Consider the following 20302-nt stretch of genomic DNA (forward strand, 5'->3'; position numbering starts at 1 on the left):
CAACATGAAAGTCCTTGATTAGCCTTTGTTGCTTTTCTGTACAACAGTACCCATGAGCTACACACACACACACACACACACACACACAGTCTAAAATTAGAACCATCTGTCTCTTGATACCTCTGATGTATGACAAGGCATCATACAGTATAACCGATTAAAAGGTCATGTGCTATAGAAAGCACTTTCATGTTTTTATCAGACTATAAATAAATATGAAGAAAATAATTGTGTATCTTAATTATATAACAACAGTGATCAGAATCTGTGCTTAATTGTGTGTGCGGTATGTGTGTCCGTATTGATCATTAACTTTGATCTCTGTTTTCCACGGTGGTACAGGTCACACAGCTCAGTGAAACACATTGAACCAGTAAAAAAATGCCTGCTCAGCTCAGCATGATTAGACTGGTAGAGGAAACAAACAATGATTTACTCTGAAAAAGGACACATGCACACTAGAGAACAGCGGCTCTGGTGACCTCAATGTTTATGAGCACAAAACTTTACAGATCTGAGGACTGGACAAAGGGTCATCTTGGAACAATTACGCTCATTTACATTTGTTCTTGGGGTCAATGAAGTCTTTGTTATTACTATCTGATATTAGTAGGAAATGTTTGGTGTGGGAGAGTAACAAAAATAACATAGTAAGTGAAGCAAGTACCCAAGTGCAGGATCTCTAGCAATGCTGAAGCAGTACTTACGAAGGAAATGTTTCTCCAATAAGGCGATTTCAAGGTGACCCTTGACCTCATTGAGCCTGTCTGCCTCTGTCCTCTGGTAGTCCTGGATAGAAGCAGCCATGACGACAGACCCTGGACCAGCCTGGACACACAGTGGGAGAGAAATATCAAGAAAGTGAGGTTATATATCATAGGCACAGATTCGGAACATAATGTCCATTACAGGTGAGAAAATACCAAGGTGCAGCCGTTATATCACTCAGGTGGGCCTGGGTGTTGGTGCCACTGTGCGGCTAATTGCATACTCAGAGCTGTTAATGCGTAGATACCAACACTATTCAAAAGATAAATCACTCTATTTAACCTCTGTAGCTCATTCCTTCAACCTTTTCGATGTAGACAACAAAAGCCAAATAGATCTTCTACATGGCTGCAATTTACTTTTCTATTATAAATAAAGCATTACAACTTTTCATTCAACTGAGAATTTTGCCTCATAATATATTTACATTTACATTTATTCATTTAGCAGATGCTTTTATCCAAAGCGACTTACAAATGAGAAAATGCAAGCAAATATTAAATTCTTTTGTGCTGAGATTGTAGAATTTGAAAGGTAATCCATAGTTTTCCCAATTTGTAGTCATCTGGGAGATCCAGGAATTGTGCAAAGTCCAACAGAATGTAAATAATTTAATCAAGTGGTTTAGAAGTTGATAATAGTTGATCCAATTAGATCACAGAAACCAGTGGCAATGTAGTGGCTGCAAAGTATTAGCACAGTACTACTGGCCTTGACAGGGCTGTAACAGGGCTACTGACTGTTTACGAAATATTAAGTGTGTAGGAGTTTGCACATGCAAATACTCTATTTGGAAAAGCAGCGGTTGTAGCGCCCAAGTCTAAAGCTTGCACAGGGGCCCAATGTGACAAACTGCCATCAGTAGACCCTTCTGTAAATAGGCAAATAAATCCCCTAAGCCCAGGCTAAATGTAAGAACAATAAAAATGGATCAGTGTGTTTGCGCAGCACATCTTGAAGAGGTTAACAGTAAGGCTAGTGCAGTTCAAGGCTGAAATATAATACTACAGTGCACATGTGCACATAACAGTACAATAATAATAGTGACATCACCGCTGCCTAGGTACCATCAAAGGTTAAAATTTCCTAGAAATTAGTGAGTAATTCTCATTTACGACTCAGTAAATCAGCTGTGACTTGTCCAGCTCCCATTACTCTAGCCTCCACAGGACATTAAACCGGCATCTTCCTGGAAGTACCCCATTGGCAGGTACAGAACAAGGCTGAGGTCAACACTCAAAAGGTCCCTATGGGAAGCGTACACAATCCAACTGGAGCCAACACAGATGTTATTCAGAAGCTTGTCGAGACGCAACCTATCTGTCAACTGATATAAATTCTAAGGGCAAGACAAAGCATGTTTTAAGCAGAGGACAGAGCCTAAAACAATTCTGCACAAAGTATCTGCATTTTATCCACCTTAAACAGTATTAATTTGATCAGCAGCTTTTAAAATAAAAAAGCAAATGTGCAAATAGGGGAAAAAGTTAGATACTAGGACACTAGATACTAGGTCTTGCATAAATCCAAAAAATAAAATGTAATATGCAAACATTAGATTAACCTCTTACCCTACAATAATAACAGAAGATCGGTTGAAGTTCCAACAACAGGAAGAAGCAGTAGACACAAAAAAGTGCCTCAAATGGACATTTTGTATGTCATTTTGTACTTTTGCATGTTATTGCTATGTGATAAGTTTAAACAAAGCTCCGGGAGTGAGTCTAAAATCCTCAAAGAACCTGCCCTGTTTTTCCGTTGAGCCTGTTCAGCAACCTGAAAAGCTGTCCTGGGTGGAGTCAAGTCGGCCTGCTTCCTTTTTACAGCTAAACTTTGGATTGCAACAGAGTTCGCTTATTCATATGTGTTCACTGGTAGCACATGCACACCTGCCAATCAAGCACAGGCTGCAGAATGAGCAAGAACACTAACTGCATAGACACACCTTTCTGAATATCATGATTAGATGTGGCAATTTAATTCATTTTAGTTCATATGCAACATATCTTTAGTGTGATATGTAAGATATATTTAATTAAAAAAGGAAAACCTAAAACTATGAAAAAGCAATAATAATATGATGGATACTCCATTATCACCACAGTTTGGAGCAAAAAGCCCACACACCAGAAACACTACAACAATATTGGACTTACTATAAGGACACATACTGTATATCTGACCAAGAACACTATAGATGAGAAATGTGCACTTTTCTCTTTACAACAATAACAACAACAGTAATAATAATAATAATAATAATAATAATAATAATAACTGCAATCTTCATATATCAGAGTTAACAATAAAAGCCCACTATCAGAGCACCCAAACATCTCTGTTTTCCAAAAACCAAAGTTAGTGATTTAGTCTAGCATTCCCTAGAGAGTCTGGTACGATTTGTCAATAATTGTGAACAAGAACCAATTACTTTCAGAGAGAGGCCATTTGCAAACATTTGCCAGCATTGCTAACAAGAACATCCTAGCAGACAGAGAGGGAAAAATTTCAATTTTACTACTAAAACCACAACATATATCAGTGGATGGGATAGCTCCATGCTAACATGCTAAGAAATGCTCGGATTTATAAGCAACCAGCTGAGAGTGTAAGTTTACTGAGATTGTAATTGTTACAAAACGAACACAAGTGATAGAATGTAATTTAATAAGTAAAAAAATTAACTCTTTCATTACTGACATAAAAGGAAACCAATTCAATGATTCTACCTAATAGCAATACAAAATAGCTCAATAAAAATTATGCAGTATACAATACATGGTGAAAGAAAATATGCAGTTGTGACGCACAGCACATTTGTCCTGCAAAACACGAACTCCTCTGCTTTCAACTGGCCCACAGTTGGCTAATTCACAGCTTCATGCTGATGAAGTCAGTGCAAAACCAAAAGTAATTGCAAATGTGCATCTTTCATCGCATGTCCTTTCCTTTCAGTGAACTGGCTTACCCGACAGGAAGATTGCATGTTATGTTATGTATTTGGTCTGACAACTGCTTTATCAAAAAAAGCAGAAGAGTGTAATTATTACTTGGCCATGACCTGACAACACAAGGAGTCAAAACACGTAAACGCTCAGACTAAACTGTACATGTTGGCACCTCTGCATTTGACTGACATGGCTGATGATTAACCACGGACGTTTCCCATGCTGTTACAGTACACTTAAATGTTGAGGTAATTACTCTGAAATCTTTAACACTAGAACGATTTTAGACAGAACATAATGTGTGCTATAATTGCAGAGTCAAGCATTGCAACTGGAAATCATCTGTACAGTTTATTTTCTATGTTAACGGGAAGCCATTCAAGCTAAGAAATCTAATCTATTTATAAACAATTCAATATTAAAATAGACAAAGGGAATAACATTTTTTCTCATAACCTTATTAGTAATATAAGCACAAGCACTTAAATGTTATACAGTCATTAGAATTTAATGAAGCCAGGAGTTATTTTAAGTCCAATGGTCAAACCCATTAAGACAGTGACTTAACCCACACTGCACAGTAGGACAATGTCTCCTGTATTACTATTATGCTGGAAGACTAGAGGAAGCAAATTATTCTGATTAGGACCCATGACTTTATAATAACACTCACTGAATCCCGTATATCCTCTCCATCTTTAACGGAGGCTGGAGGTTTTATCAAGAGCTCGTCATTGCATTCACTGTCCGACGCGTTGGGCGACTCTGCGATGTCCAGGAACTCATCACGCTTCGGTCCTCTGAACCTTATCTTGTCCAGTCGCTTTAGCATCTTCAGAACACAGTTCTGCGCCTTTATCTTAGCATGGTGGATGGCAACTCTGCGGGGACAAAAAAATAAGGAAACGCCTGAAATATATAACACTGATCCAGAAACACAAGAAATAACATGAAATTTACGAGTGAGACTTATGGAGGTGTGACTGAAGGGAGTAGGCAAGGATGAAGAGAGAATTATATCATGAATAAAAATGTAAAAACAGTAAAATAAATAAATAAATAAAATAAAATAAAAAATTCAAAATCAGTCATGAATGTAATAACCTTTCACTAAATATACCTTTGTTAAACATTCACAGCTTGAGCTATTCCTTTCTAAACTGACACATCGACTAATCAGTTGGAGAACCAAGATTCTGTCAAATGGCTAGCTGTATTTCTTTATTTCTGTATTTTTATTGCCAGAATTAGACAATTTCTATAATGGACTGTCGTAATTTGGTCAGGTCTAAAGAATTTAAAGCTCATTTAGCAGTTAATATATTTTAGTTTTCATTTTATGTCATCCAAGCATTAAATTGAATGTTATAAGCTCGATACAGTCAGTGTGTAAGTTACTTTCTAAATAATTTTAATGTCCTGTGCATATTAGTTGTTTTGCTTAACAAGTTGATGTCAGTGAAACAGGGAAACAATATTCAACTGATTATTTAGTTCCTTCAATATTTATGCATATTACTTTGTTACATTTTATTAAAAAAGTGTCATAATCGAGAAAATCCAACCACACAATTATACTAGCTAACAACAAAGCAACTGGCAACTATTCGTTTTTTTAATTCCAGGGCGAGTACTAAGAAATACGGTCACAAGTGTGATTTTTGTCTTTTTCATTGTGCAAAAAGTTTAACACTCAACAACATGTTATGTAGTCACATGAAAGTTTCCATTAAGGTAATTTTATGCTAAGTGTTAATTACCAGACATACTGTTTACTCTATATGATCTTCGTTGAACCTGTCTAACATGTCTTCTATCAGAAAAGGACAGACACATGAAGAGAGGATAAAAATACCAACCCTGTCTGGGAAAAAAAACATTCTCAGTGAATAAAGAACTCATTAGCAAAGTGAGACAAAGACATGCTCTATTGGTAGAGTGCACAGGAGGAATTCTGGGCTTTCAGACAGCCTCACTATCATAATGAGAGCTTTTGGGAAGGAGAGGAAAATCTCTGAACTGGAGGGGAAATAGTCAGTTTGTGGAACAAGTTGTATGAGAGAGGGTGACACAGACATGGGCTGGGTTTCTAACGGCCCAGTAACATCACCATGTGAAATAAAAGCCATGCTTTCCCTTTCTGAATGAGTCAGCCTGAATGGGAGAAAACCTTTTGCTTAATACCATGTAAAACCCCCTAGCTGGGTTAAGAAATGCAGCTACATAAATTATGCAAACAGGCTTTCTGGTTCTCCAAATATTACAAATGTTCTCTGGAGCCATAGTTCTTACAGTGGGGTCTGCAACATATAGCCAGGGAGGGGGCGTTTTTATTATTAATTATTCTTATTTATGGGGAAGCTCATCATCAACTACTAAAAAAGTGGCTATAGGTTGTGTATTCATTATAATTATTTCAACAAAACAACTAGTCATTAAATTCAAGCAATTTGTAGTCAAAGTTTCAACTATTTAAAAGCAAAGATAAACACGTTAACTTGAAACAACTGCAAGTTTAACAAAACTAGCAAAGATGAAGTTAATACAGCATGGAATGTTTCATACCTACTTTTTTAAAAATAGAAATGGTTTGGGTTTTGTGAGTGAATATATTTGGACAGGGAAACTGAGAAATTTTATTTTACACTGGAAGAGGTAGAGGTATGAACACATAAATAGATTAGCTAGTCTACCAGACAATCTCCAGTGTGCTGTCCATTCCCATATTTTGGTTGCCAGGCTAAAAACTGAACAGGTGAAAAAAATGGTAGTTAACATAATGTAATAAAGTATGGTGAGCTAGTTAACTAGTTAAGTGCATTAATACAGACTAAGTAAATTGATTGAGTATATGGTCATGTAACATTTGGTATGATCATTATTAATTTGTTAGTCAGTCATTCAGAAAGCACTTCATCCTGATCAGGGTGGCAAGGAAAAACACAGTGCATTTGATCTTTGGTCAGTGTTTCAGCTACTAGATATTTTGTTCTGTCCGCGTATTGCAAAAAAAATATTATTTGAGTCTGACTAATATCTTTATTTTCTCTCCATATGTTTAACAGTGAAGTGACTGCATGTTGTGCTAGCAGAAGAGTTATAGGATGGCTTTGCTGTGGAATTTATTTAAGAACCCCTGCTATAGAAATACAAAATTCAGTATTAAGGCAATTAAAGCAGTAGGTGAATTTTCCACATTCCATTCCAACACTCTCTGGAAATGCTGCAACACAAATTCATAAAGTTTTGCTCTGATCTGAACCATATGGAAGAACTGTTTCATGGCGAATAACAAATTAGGCAGCACATGTATTACTGGATATAAAATAGAAAAAACTTGAAACTCATCTAGAAGCCAGAAGCCCACACTGAGCAGAAAACTCAGTGTGGTGCGCCAACTCAGTATTCAGCACAGTGGTTTGACCTCAGAGCCAAAAAAACCCAGCCTGGGAACAAAGCATGTGGGCCTGATCTCAGTCGCTCCAAAGCTCCAGCTCTGCTCCCTTTTTCTACCTTGAGCAGGAGCACGTACTTCTCATGATAACGAGAGAACCCAAGACAACGTACCAGCCTCCTCATCCAGCAACAATCTACTCTTGGAATTTCCTCAATCAAAAAGAGGCTTTCTGATTTGTTTAGACTGGCTTTGTATATAGAAAAGTCTAGCGATTGTTTAGGACATTCAGGCTTGCTCACAAGTCACATGTATTTAATACATTGTTAAACATACAACATTAATAAATAACTTAATCTTAGCTTAGCACTATTTTATTATATAGCCAATACTATGATATATTACATATAGTACTTTGTTTATTTTCTTGATTTACTACTTTACTTATTTTTTATTACCTTGTTATTTCACATCTTACTTACTACCTTGTGTGTATTGTAATCTGATGTGTGTCCTTGTGATTTGATGTGCCTTGTACTGCTGTGACAAAACAATTTCCCTCAGGGACAAATAAAGTATTCCCCTTCTCTCCCTCTCTGCCTCTCTCTCTCCCTCCATCCATGCATCCATCCATCCTTCCACCTACCAACCGAGGCAATAAGGAGGTGCAGAAATGAGTACAGTGGTTTAGGAGAGCAGTACAACCCTCTGTGTTTGCCTGCCAGACCCAAATTAAGCACTACAGTCCATATTCCCTGAGCCTTTAACCAATCTAAAATAAATTGGCTCCAACAATATGAATTTTGTAGAGTACAGAAAATTGTGAAATAAAATAGTTTGAAAAGGGTGGATTGGTTTATTCAAGTTGTTCAGACTTTAAAACTGCGAGAATGGTTTGGCTAAGAGTACAGCTTTTACATGGAGCTCACCATGACCTGGCTTAAGACATTTTTAGGAGATGTTTTCAACTCTTAAACGCATTGGATTACTGCGCAAATAAGGGTGTGAACAAATATGATAAAAGTTGGGCATTCTTCCACACAGAATTTATGAGAACAGCCCGTTCTTTACTCAGTCAGCTGTTTGCTCAGATGGAAACGAACAGAGTGTTGAATTCCCATGGATTATTGATGAATGTCACTCTTCCAGCCTTGACCTGCCATGCCATGTAACCACAGCCCGAACAGTCTAAAAGTTTATACTTGTAATTAAGAATACTAGACAACTCGTTGCTGGATTATTAGATCAATGCATGGGTTTTAAAACCTCATAGTCATATACATCACCATCTGAAAAGGCAATCTCTGACAACTATTAATGTATCAATATCAAACATTATCAGAATTGAGTGTGATTCTCTGCTATGAATTTGTGAATTTACCTCATGTAGCTGGACTGGAAATGTGTATGTTCTGTAACCCCTTATATTACAATGACTCTTGGTGTGAACATTATGTTGTGTTTTACAGGCAGAGCTGTAATTTATTTATGTGCTCCAGTGAAAGCAATTACTATTGATATATCAAATGGCAATAAAAGCTTCCAGTTTATATTCTGGTTATAAATCAGTTCCACTCCCAACCACGGAAGTGTCCAAAAAGGTTTGGGTCTAAGTCCAATCTTGATCACACATCTAACTACGTCTTTTATCGGTTGTTATCATGTAATCATCAATGAATGATGTCACACTGCTCCCTACATACTGTAACCTTTCATGCTGCATGACTGAAAATAATCTACAGATTCAAATAAATGAATGCATCTTTATTGATTACATGTTATACCAACAAATATTTATTTGCAAGTCTTAAAGTAGTTATTTGTGCATTATCAGAAATAATGACGACGCTTGACACACACTAGTGACTAGTCTGTCCCCCCGAAAAAATCTAATTATTTGCATATTAGACTTTCTAAAAGCAGAAGATTAAGGAATGACCTAATAAAAAAAAGCGCACTTTTATATTCCCCTATCTAGTACTCTCTTTAAATTCTCCATATCTTTAATTATTTTCCGATTACATTTTTACTTATGTTGCCTTATATTATCAGTAACATATTATCTTATTTAAACTCATCCAAATACACATAAAATATAAAATATACGTTTTATGCTTTGTAGTAATTCTCATAGACATATGCACTATGTCTATGAGAAATTCTACAAAGCATAAAACGTATATTACATATTTAATCATGTGTATTTGAGTATCATGTATATATATATTCAGTATTGACTGTACATTGGTTCTTTAATGTGCCGTATTATTAATTAGTAATAGTACAATCAAGTGATCATCCCAAACATTTAACTTCTTGATGGAGAGATTTCAAAATGTGTGTGTGTGTGTGTGCAAGAGTGACATTTATTGTTTGACTTATTTGGAATTATGACCCCTATTTTGAGCTGGGTTCGTATATCTGGGTTCGTATATTGATCCCGGACTGTTCGAGGAATGACCTATGCTTAATTAGATCATTTACTTTGTTTACTGTTAGCGATAACATATCACACATTTGAAAATGGCATCTAGATGTGAAAAATGAAGCCGTTCAGCTATTTGACAGGATTATTCCATTATTCAATCAGTCTAAGGAGAAGTGTGACATTTTTGACAAATCCATTCACTTTAACAAGACACCAGTACTTAGGATCTGAGGAAGGCATGGTTGTCGTCGGGTTCTGCATCATCAGGTAATATCTGATACATTAGTCATGCACTCATTTTTAGGAAAAAAAATCTCAGCAGAAGTCGCTAAATAACATGAATAATGGGCAATGTTTGGTAATAAATGACTGCTGCGTCTTTATAAACGACACATTTCATTATTAAAGTGCGTTCTTGAATTCTGCGAAGCAAACTGTCACAAAATCCTCCCTGACACAAGGAGTTGTGTGCAATATTAGCTGAAAAATTGTCCATGGGATCAACATTTCAAAAACCGACCAGAAATCGCAGACCATCTGGGTACCTTTGGGATACTCGTTTCAACGTACTACAAATCGGGACACACTCATTTTAAACTCGGATACTATTTAGGATGGATAGCAGGCGAATTGGGATGCAGCAATCGATTCGGTTTGAAGAAATTGATTCATTTTGCTCAAAGGATTCAAATGAATCCAATCACCAACAATATCTTACTGATAAAAGATTAAAGATTGTATATATGTGTATGGACTCAAAAAGAAAAGGGCTATACAAACAAGAAGAAGAAGAAGAAGAAGAAGAAGAACAACAACAACAACAATAATAATAACAACAACAACCAATGCTTATTACTTATTAATAGATAAACCTATTATCTTTATTACCATCATCATTATTATTGTTGTTGTTGATGTTAATAATAATAGTAATATCAATAACAATTATTATTATTATTATTATTATTATTATTATTATAAAGATTATACAGATAAGTGTTGTTGTTGTTGTAATTATTAAACCGGAGCCCATCTCGCCACACAGTACAGGTGCCCCGATATGATGAATGGGCGGGGTCATTAGGCTCACTCAGTTTCTCACATTTCTGAATTCATGTCTAATGCACTCTCAGCAGTCTGGATAAATGTCTCAAATCAAAGTCTGCCGCCTGATTTCCGATGATGTCTGATCCTTTAACGTGTGATCCTTTATCCTATCCTTTATCCTCTATCCATTAGACACTGTATCCTACAGTATATATAGTGTATGCAGGCGCTGCTTTTCAGCAACACCTCTTTGTTCTCCTCATGGTGGGATACAGATGTTCGAAGCAGCAGTGGAAACTTGTACCACAGACAGAGGCGTTGCGCGTAGACGTGCAACAACATCTGGATGCACGCGATCACGACGCAACCTGAAATTCCTTAGATATATAAATATATAATATATACGCCTAAATTGCTGAAATAATCAACAGGCTAACGTGTTTCTGCGACTTCATTTAATAGGACCATCTTAGCCATTTGATTAATTGTCCCTATTTCTGGTTTATTTACTGATTTTCGCATAAGCCAAGTAAACTAACCGAACAGCCTAATGTACTGTATTAGCCCTGACAGTTATTCCGCTCAGAGCTGAAGCAGTGCACGAGGGAATCCGAGAAATGCAACAGGAAGCGTTGCACCTAAGCATGCATGGGTACTGAAAACACAGAATACTGAAGTGTAGAGGTCAAACGAGACAAATGCAAAGCTTTGCTGTTCAGTCAGACATCAACATCGAGGATGAGAGCCCCGACTGGAAGAGCGACAGTTTCTCACTCACCCTGCACGGAATCTGTAACAAAGTTGCATCAAAAGGAACAGCAGAATATCCGAGCTTTTTCTCTTTCCGTCCACAACCTGTCCAGAAAATCCGCCTTCTGCACGCTTAACGTTAAATCCAAACACTGGAGCTCAGAAAGCAGTTCCCATATAAAACTACAGCCTTCTGCTTTCCCAGCATTGCATGGAGTAAGACTGCGTTCCCGGTAGCGAAGGCCCGCTGATGGTCGGTTTCGGTCTATTGCTGATTTCTGACGTGATTACGTCACCGGAAGTGTCGTCACTCAGGCGGAAGGGTTCACGTAAAGGGTTCAAGATAGTTTTTCTTTTATTTATGTAAAATTATCCAAAGTTTTTGGAGAGAATTGGCAGAATGAATCTTTAATTTAGTAAAGATTAAATACTATGTGACATTAAAGGATATCATTATGTATTAACAATGTTAACAAAGGTATTGAATACATGGCAAAATGTTAATTCATCCCCAATCTTTAGGGTGTTTATATTGGAATTTGATTGTTTTATATCTTCTCTGAAATGGTTAAAAAACAAAAAGTCATTAACATGTTTAAAATATTATACTATTATCTTCGGAACCCCTGTTACCAATTAATGCCTCACTTTGTTTTGTACTATTGTATGCTATGATATGTTTGTTACTTGCTCTGCTTTCAATAAAGGAAAAAAAAATAGGTTTCAAGACATGAACGCTTCAACCTCACAGCCATAGACATATGTCTATGCTCACAGCTATACCAACATTTCTCATAGAAAAAAAACTATATATATAATTTGTACACTGCATAAAGAATGAAAAGTTGCGATCTTAAAATGCATGTAGTAATTAAACATTAAAACAGGAGAGGGAGTGTTTTAATGAATGACGAATGGTTTAGTTGTATAACGTTACAACCGTGATGTTATTATAAGACAGTTTTTTTCAATTATAATTTTTTTATAACAAATGAAACGAAACATACAAATGAAACATAAAGTTGCCGTAGAAACAGGGTAAACATGAAGCAGGTTATAGAAATGAGTTTTTTGTGTATACTGACTTACCTGCGAATGCTTTTTTGCTTTATTTGGCATTGGGTATTGCGTTTGACCGCCATCTTGCGGCAAAGATAATTAAATGTATGGAAATAATATTTATGTATTTAATTTATTTCATTAGCAATAATGATGTCAAAATCTTCTTCCGAACACGACCAATCATATGTTAGTTGTTGCTTAGTAACCCATGGTCAGCGGAATGATACTGTCAGTGAGCAAACTGTTAAAACAACAAGAACGCTTTTCAACTAACCGTTTTTAATGCATATTCACAGTTCCAGTAAAGTGAAGCTGAAAATGAAATTAACTTTTAATGAATTAAGTGTACTTTCTACATTGTACCTCTCCTTGATTTCACTTTGAACATGATTTCACTACTCTATCCTGAAAGTTTTAAATTCAACATCCCACTGAGTGACACGCACAAAGATAATAAAATATACTCAGTTGCAAAGTTACCAGTTACATCTCTCTTACAGCTACACTACACTCATTAGCCATTTCAGCTATTTTGTCAGGTAAAATTCCTTTCCTTTAATTCACTCATCAGTATTATTATTATCCACTCTGAGCACAGCAGAGACCCTGACATGGTAGTGCACTGTAGGTGGTGTTGGTAACACATCAGGTAAAAAGCAGTGATGTTGGGGTTTTTAAAGACTTTAACCAAATCAGAACACTTACTGCTATCTAGCTAGTCTACTATATCTCATCTGTTCTCCATGCACATCCTCAAGCCAGTCATCAGGGTCACTTTCTGCTTACTGAACTGCTACTGGGTGGATATTTTTGGTTGCTGGACATTTCCTCAGCCGAGCAGTAAGATCTTTAAAAATCCCAGTATGGCAGACCTTATCTATTTCACCTGCTACTTCACACTCATATCAGCATAACACACAACACAAGGTAGGAGTACTTAATACATAATAAATACTAAATTAGGCAGTATAGAATGTGGTAGTATTCAAAACTCAGAACGTCTCTAGTGAAGCAAGATCACTCTTTTGCACAAGTGAAGACAGAAAATCTAAGTATTTATATAAAAACTTTCATGATGTTTATTTAGTCTCTAATTTCAGTGCAAATATGAATTTACAACTTTCACATTTGTATCCAGTGTCTGACAGCCTATAAGCAAATTGAAGAAAACTGAGAAAACTCTCATTAGAAACCAAAGGAAACTGTTTTCAGAATCATGTGTAAATTGATTTAATTTTTTTTTTTTAAGTCCTCTTCTGATGTTCCATAGTCACTTCCCCTTTGCAGAACTCCTGTTACAGTTCTTACAGTTTTATCTCATCTTGCTCACATATATTCTCCTCCTTTTTAGTAATAATGTCTGGCCATAATGTACTCAAAATCAACTCCTGAAAAAGTTAAACACTGTTGGAATTGAAAAATAAGTTAATCTCTCTGTCACCTGGCTTGACAGACAATCAGCCTTGCACTGATTTGAATGTACATTCTGGCCATTACATACATAGCAACCAAAAACAAAGTAGGAGATAAGCAAATATAAAATGCTCCCTGAAGCAGTTAATGAAGGAAGAGGGGTCATTTATTCTTTATGTTATGCAGAGCCCAAAAATCCTCTTTGAAGATGAATCAGAGAGCTGCCCATTCCTCTAACAGATGTAACATCCATCCATCTTCAACCGCTTACTTCTTTTCGGGGAACCTGGAGCCTATCCCAGGGAGCATCGGGCACGAGGCGGGGTACACCTTGGACAGGGTGCCAATCCATCGCAGGGCACAATCACACACACATTCACACACCCATTCATACACTACGGACACTTTAGACATGCCAATCAGCCTACCATGCATGTCTTTGGACTGGGGGAGTAAACCGGAGTACCTGGAGGAAACCCCCGCAGCACGGGGAGAACATGCAAACTCCACACACACAGAGCCATGGGAATCGAACCCCCGCCCTTGGAGGTGTGAGGCGAACTTGCTAACCACTAAGCCACCGTGCGCCCCCCAGATGTAACATAATCATTCAAATTAAGGCATGCTTTACACCTTCAACTTCAAAACACTGTATGGTGTACATTATCAAAAAAAAAAAGGTGTCAAGGTAGAATATCAGCATCCAATATAATAAATGTTTGTTCCTTAGAGCACCACAGTATGTTTGAACCAGTGTTGGACTCCTTCATTTGATTAAAACTCAGGTGGACACTGGAACAGTCCACAGTCATATAGATGGTCACAATGTTCAACATTCAAAATAATACAAAACAAATGTAACAGTAAACAAAAGTAAACATTCAATATTGGCAATTCTTACAGAGGGAAATTACAACCAATTATACAAATTACTATAAACAGCAGAAATGCAAAAGACCTACTGTACATATTACTTACATTTTTAGACTGATTAAGTCTGTGAAAGGAGTTCTTTTTACAGGTATAATCACAACTTATGTATTTATGTCAGACCAGGCCAAGACCAAGTATGGACAATACCATGTTGGTTTGCTGACTCCAAAACATTCATCCCAACATTAGATTTTTTTTTTTTTAATATAACACATCCTGGTCAGCTCTGTAGAGTGGCACACTGGGATTGATAGGTTACAGATCCAGATTAATTTAAATAAACAGTTTCCACTTTCTTCCATTTTTCTCTTGCAGACAAAGTTCTGGAGCAATACTGTTCTCCATAGGAGCATAGTGACCTGCAGCTGGTAGCTGTCCTTCACAGAAATGAAGGTCCTGCACAGCTAAATTTCAGCTTCAGATTGAGGTTTCATTGCTTGCACTAAGAGAGACAACAACAGAGAAAGAAGGGGGGGGGGGGGGGGGGGGGTCAGGTAAGCAATGCCGACAGACTGTGCAAATTTAAAGCATCACACTGCAAACATGCATATTGTAATCAATTATAAAATACCTGATATATTTTATCTTTATGTAATAAGTTAGCAACACAAACATTTTTTCAAAAATGCAACTACTTCCCACCTTCTGATGGCAGGTATAAATACAAAATGGGGGTCACATGGACTAAAATCATCATTTTGTTTCATAGGTTGTTATTTCTTTTCAGTTGGTTAGAGCGTGGTGCTAATAACGCCCAGGTTGAAGGTTCAATCCCCATACAAGCCAAGTAGAATGTTTTGGAAAACTGAGCTTCTCGTCATTCCTGCTTTCCCCTCAATCAACTGCAACCTCACCGTACAGCTAGGCTCAACCACACTCAAACCAACCAGGACAGCCAGAAACCTTGGGGTTTCTGGTGATGACCAGTTCAACTTTACAGACCACATTTCAACAACTACACGGTCCTGTAGGTTCATTCTGTATAACATCAAGAAAATCAGACCCTATCTCACTGATCAGGCCACACAGCTACTAGTCCAAGCTTTTGTTAATTCAAAACTGGACTACTGCAACACACTACTCCCAGGCCTCTCAGCCAGCTCCATCAAACCCCTTTAGATGATTCAGAATGCAGCAGCATGCCTTGTGTTCAACCAGCCCAAAAGGACCCGTCACACCCCTCTTCATCTCTCTCCACTGGCTTCCTGTAGCCGCCTGCATCAAATTCAAGGCCTTGATGCTCACGATCTTGTCTGGAACAACACCTTCCTACCTCAACACTCTCCTGGTAGTGCCTACTCAGCGAGGTACGAACGTCCCCAGAACCTTCCAAATGACTGTCTCTCAGTGCTGAATGAACTTCCAACCCCAATCCGTACAGCAGAATCTGTCACAATCTACAAAAAATGACTAAATACCCACCTCTTCCATGAACACTTAACTAACCCCTAACTTGTCCCCTTTAAAAAATAAACTGCACTTATACTGGCTCTTGCACCTCTACTCTGTGCACTTTGCTCCTCTAATTATAAATCTTGTATGGTAGCACTACTTGTATTGTTCTCCGCTTGATATATCACTTTGCTTATATTTCCTAATTTGTAAGTCACTCTGGATAAAAGTATCTGCTAAATGAATAAATGCAATATGTAAATGTCATTGATCCATTATAAAAAAGATCGAAAAAAACATTTCTCACAATTTGGTCATTTGCCAGTTCCACCCACTATCTAGTTCTCCTCTATTACACAACAGCTACCAACCAGGGAGGGTGAGAGCTAGCATGAGACATGCAGTTCTGTCACCATTTTTTTTCACACTGTAGCTCATGCAATGTCACAGGGCAGCTGAATGCATTTAGAGGAATTGCTAACTGCCCTAATCCATATACATAAGCTCATAGGAATATGATGGAAAAGGGACAGACTAATGCCAGTCTTTACATCCTGAAAGCAGGGCCAATTATTGTTATTATTAATTATATCTATTGGACTCTATGGCTATGGTTATGACATTGGCATGTTGCTCCAGCAAGGATCATTTTGACTAAAACAGAACTTCAAAATTAAGAAACACAAAAAATTGAGAGCTCATGGCATTACTGACTCTGAATCTGTGTCTTCCTCCACAAACGCAGGACTCGTGCTGGGCTCCATAGTGATCTTGTTCAGTGTGTTGGTGAGTGGAAGAGCTGGGGCTTCAATAATGATACCGTCAGTCTCAGTGCCGCAGCGCAGGCCTTCAATTGACCCTACTGAGGGACTCTTATATGAAATGGTGGGGGAGTTGTAGTCACCCAGCTTCTCCCGTAAACGGTTCTTCAGGTTCTTGTCGGTCAGAGGAGGAGGGTATGTGATTTTGTTCTTTAAAATACCTAAAGTGGAGGAGAAGGAAATGGGAATGGGGGATGGTGGGGAAAGAATGGAGAAAATAGTTATATGCATGAAATTACAACAAGGTGATAAGAGCCCTTTAATGACATGGAGGACTGGAGACCAGAGCCAACCCTATGAACCTGCTAGGCAGGAATACAGTACACCTTGAATGAGAAACCAAACCATCACAGGGTATCATGCAAACTTGTTCACAACTAGAGGATATTTAGAGTGGCCAATCCACCTACTCTTATGTTTTTGGGTGGTTACAAAGGGAGTCAGAGAACCTGGAGTAAACCCACACAAACACAGGGACAACATGCAAAGTTCCACACAGACAGTAACTCGAACTCAGGATCAAACCAAGGACCCTGGAACCATTCATACACTATGTGACCAAATGTATCTGGACACCTGACCATCACACCCATATGTCACAATTGTGTAGAACAGGGGTCATCAATTTTATTAATAAAGGGTCGGACTGGCTGCGGGTTTTCATTCCAACTAAGCAGGAGCCACACCTAATTCCACTTATTTAATCAGTTAATCTTGGTCTCCAATAAACTATCAAGTGTACCTCCTATTTGGCAGGAACTAAAACCTGCAACCACACCGGCCCTTTGTGGATAAGATTGAAGACCCCTGTTCTAGAAGGTCCTTGTATGCTGTAGCATTCGGATTTCCCTTCACTAGAACTAACCCACACCTGTTCCAGCATGAGAATGCCCCTGTGCACAAAGTGAGGTCCATGAAGACATGGTTTGCCAAGATTGGTGTAGAAGAACATGAGCAGCCTGCACGGAGACCTGACCTCAACCCCACTGAACACTTTTTGAAAGAACTGGAATGCTGACTGTGAGCCAGTTTTCCTCACTCGACATCAAAGTGTCTGACCTCACTAAAGCTATTGTGGACGAATGGGCACAGCCATGCTTCAAAATCTAGTGGAAAGCATTCACAGAGGAGTGGAGGTTATTTAAGAGCAAAGGGTAGACTAAATTTGGAATGGGATGCTCAACATGCACATATAGATTTGGCCATGTAGCCTATGTTTGTGTCATTCCTGTCAAACTGTAAAGTGTGATTTTCTGTATATTAAGGGTATATTTCTTTGTATTTTTAAATCAATGTCTAGTTCATTTAAGTCCTTTTTAGCCTAACATTTGAAGAAGAATACAGAACACCACAGGAAATGCACTGAACACAATCTACTCAAGTACAAAAGCACTATTTACAACTATAAAAGGTTTGTCATTATGCATCTAATGTTTTCTTTTCTATATTGGGAGAAAATACTTAGCTAATGTAAATGGTAGTGGTAGAAGCACAGGAACGTCTGCCTTCTCAAATTTCTCTCATCCACTCTTACTGCCCTCTCTTTAGCCATAGTCGTTTATTCAAAATCAATAATAACTTAGTTTTTCAGAAGTACCCAATGCCACCGTGTGTGTGTGTGTGTGAGAGAGAGAGAGAGAGAGAGAGAGAGAGAGAGAGACCTTTTCTGGGCAGCTGGGTGCTGCTTGGCTGGCTGGGAGGACCTTCGCTTGGCGAAAGATCTCCATTTGGATTGAGCTTATTGGACTGCTGGAGCTCCACACTGGCTTTGGTCTGTACCCGCAATTTATCCAGGCCACCAGTCCCCTCTCTCTCACTGGCTATGGAGTGATCTACTGACCAGCAAGGCTTCATGTGATTTGCCAGAGCATCAACTAAAACAATAAGCAGTATAATCAATTAATTATAAATGAGGGGTTTCTTTTGCATTTAAATCCAACACTCACAAACATCAACAATACAGTACAAAATATAGTACATAGTATGGGGTGTCAGATTCTTTCATTTTTATTTTATTTTATTCAGTAAAATGTAGCATTTAAATATATTTGAAAATCAGTACACCTTGAACTGCATAAACTTCAAATTTTGGTTGTTTTGATGAGCATCAATTTCATTTGATAATAAGCTGTAATGTATAAGATTCATTGTTATGTATTTACCCAGAATAATAAACATTATTTAAGTCCCTCCATATTTGTGCTCACTACACTAGGTATACAGTGCCCTCCGTTGGCAGAAAAGAAATAGATGGTTGCTCAGCTGCATTTAATAAGCAGTTAAAAATATCATTAATCACAAACAGAACCATAATTATAAAAAGCTTCAAAAGTCTGGAAAAGTTGGATGATTGTCATAAAGAGGATGTACCCATAAGCACAGATAAAAGATTAACCCTAAGGTTGTCCCTGGTATCGTTTAATTGACTTACATTAGATGCCAGAATATAGCACAAGACCTTTCACATTCAAATGTAGATTTTTTCTCTTAAAAATAGAAACATAAAAATCCAAAATAGTGCACACATTGTTAAATTAGTTCTCATAGCTTTTATTCGAAGTGCTTTTCCCATCCCGTGTGTGTGTGATATTCACAGCTAAGTGTGTGTAAGTGTCAGTAGTTCCTGATTTAATTGTTTATGACTGAAGAAAAGTGGTACCTTTTGGAGTGCTGTGAACTGGACTTCTCTCATTATTCCACTTAGGCTTGGATCTCTTCTTCTCTTCCTCACTGTCAGATGAGTGGGATGAAGCATACGAGCTGCTGTGCTCATCCACTGACAGCTCACTGTCTGAATCAGAGTCTGAACAATATGTGGAAATACACATAACACAACACAACGAAAAAAGATGATTCTTTTTTTCAATAGCATCAGGATTCATGGGAATAATGCAAATATCCTGACTTGAATGATGTACCATTGATCTAGTAACTTAATAAAACCTTAATAAAATCATAGTAAACTATAGTGAATTATTGAGCTCAGCCCTTTAAAATAAGCAAATGTTGGAACTGACCAATCAAAGAGCAAGTAAAGTGCTAAAGATGTCATCCATACCTCCTTTTCTCTTGTTCTTTTTGAAGATTAAAGAAGAGTCTCCACTGCATTGTGATTTTCTGCTTCTCTGGGTCACACTGCACTTCTGCTCACCCCTAAAGAATATACATGTCATGAGTAAACAGGCTTACATCCAAACTAATTAGCTTTACATAACATTCCCAAAACTTCCTAAAAATATACCGGTATGGTGGAAAGCCAGATTTGTTGGTGTGACATAATCAGTGCTAAACCAATATAAGAATTATGACAGGCCCTGCTTGAGTTCCAATGTCTGATATGGACATT

The 20302-nt window shown here is 37.6% G+C and overlaps 2 protein-coding genes across 6 annotated transcripts in view; both read right to left on the reverse strand.

Annotated features, from left to right (window-relative positions):
- Window positions 1-12723, reverse strand: part of gramd4b (GRAM domain containing 4b) — a 32368-nt gene extending 19645 nt beyond the window's left edge. For 3 of the 5 annotated variants that reach the window (XM_053631209.1, XM_053631207.1, XM_053631206.1), the window contains exons 1-3: window positions 12425-12723; window positions 4390-4597; window positions 708-828 (exon numbers count right to left, since the gene is read on the reverse strand). In XM_053631209.1, the coding sequence (XP_053487184.1) occupies window positions 708-828; window positions 4390-4597; window positions 12425-12477 (382 nt within the window). In that variant the 5' untranslated portion in view covers window positions 12478-12723. Of the gene's footprint in view, window positions 1-707; window positions 829-2339; window positions 2821-4389; window positions 4598-11363; window positions 11608-12424 lie in introns of those variants that run through there. The other 2 variants (XM_053631210.1, XM_053631211.1) reach the window with 2 other exon arrangements.
- Window positions 12724-14878: 2155 nt separating this feature from the next.
- celsr1b (cadherin EGF LAG seven-pass G-type receptor 1b) overlaps window positions 14879-20302 on the reverse strand; it is a 60375-nt gene continuing 54951 nt past the window's right edge. The window contains exons 31-35 of the mRNA XM_053631212.1: window positions 20015-20109; window positions 19616-19759; window positions 18618-18830; window positions 16850-17117; window positions 14879-15185 (exon numbers count right to left, since the gene is read on the reverse strand). Of these exons, the coding sequence (XP_053487187.1) occupies window positions 15161-15185; window positions 16850-17117; window positions 18618-18830; window positions 19616-19759; window positions 20015-20109 (745 nt within the window). The 3' untranslated portion in view covers window positions 14879-15160. The remainder of the gene's footprint in view (window positions 15186-16849; window positions 17118-18617; window positions 18831-19615; window positions 19760-20014; window positions 20110-20302) is intronic.

The sequence above is a fragment of the Ictalurus furcatus genome, chromosome 8 (assembly GCF_023375685.1).
Source record: "Ictalurus furcatus strain D&B chromosome 8, Billie_1.0, whole genome shotgun sequence".
NCBI classification, from domain to species: Eukaryota; Metazoa; Chordata; class Actinopteri; order Siluriformes; family Ictaluridae; genus Ictalurus; species Ictalurus furcatus.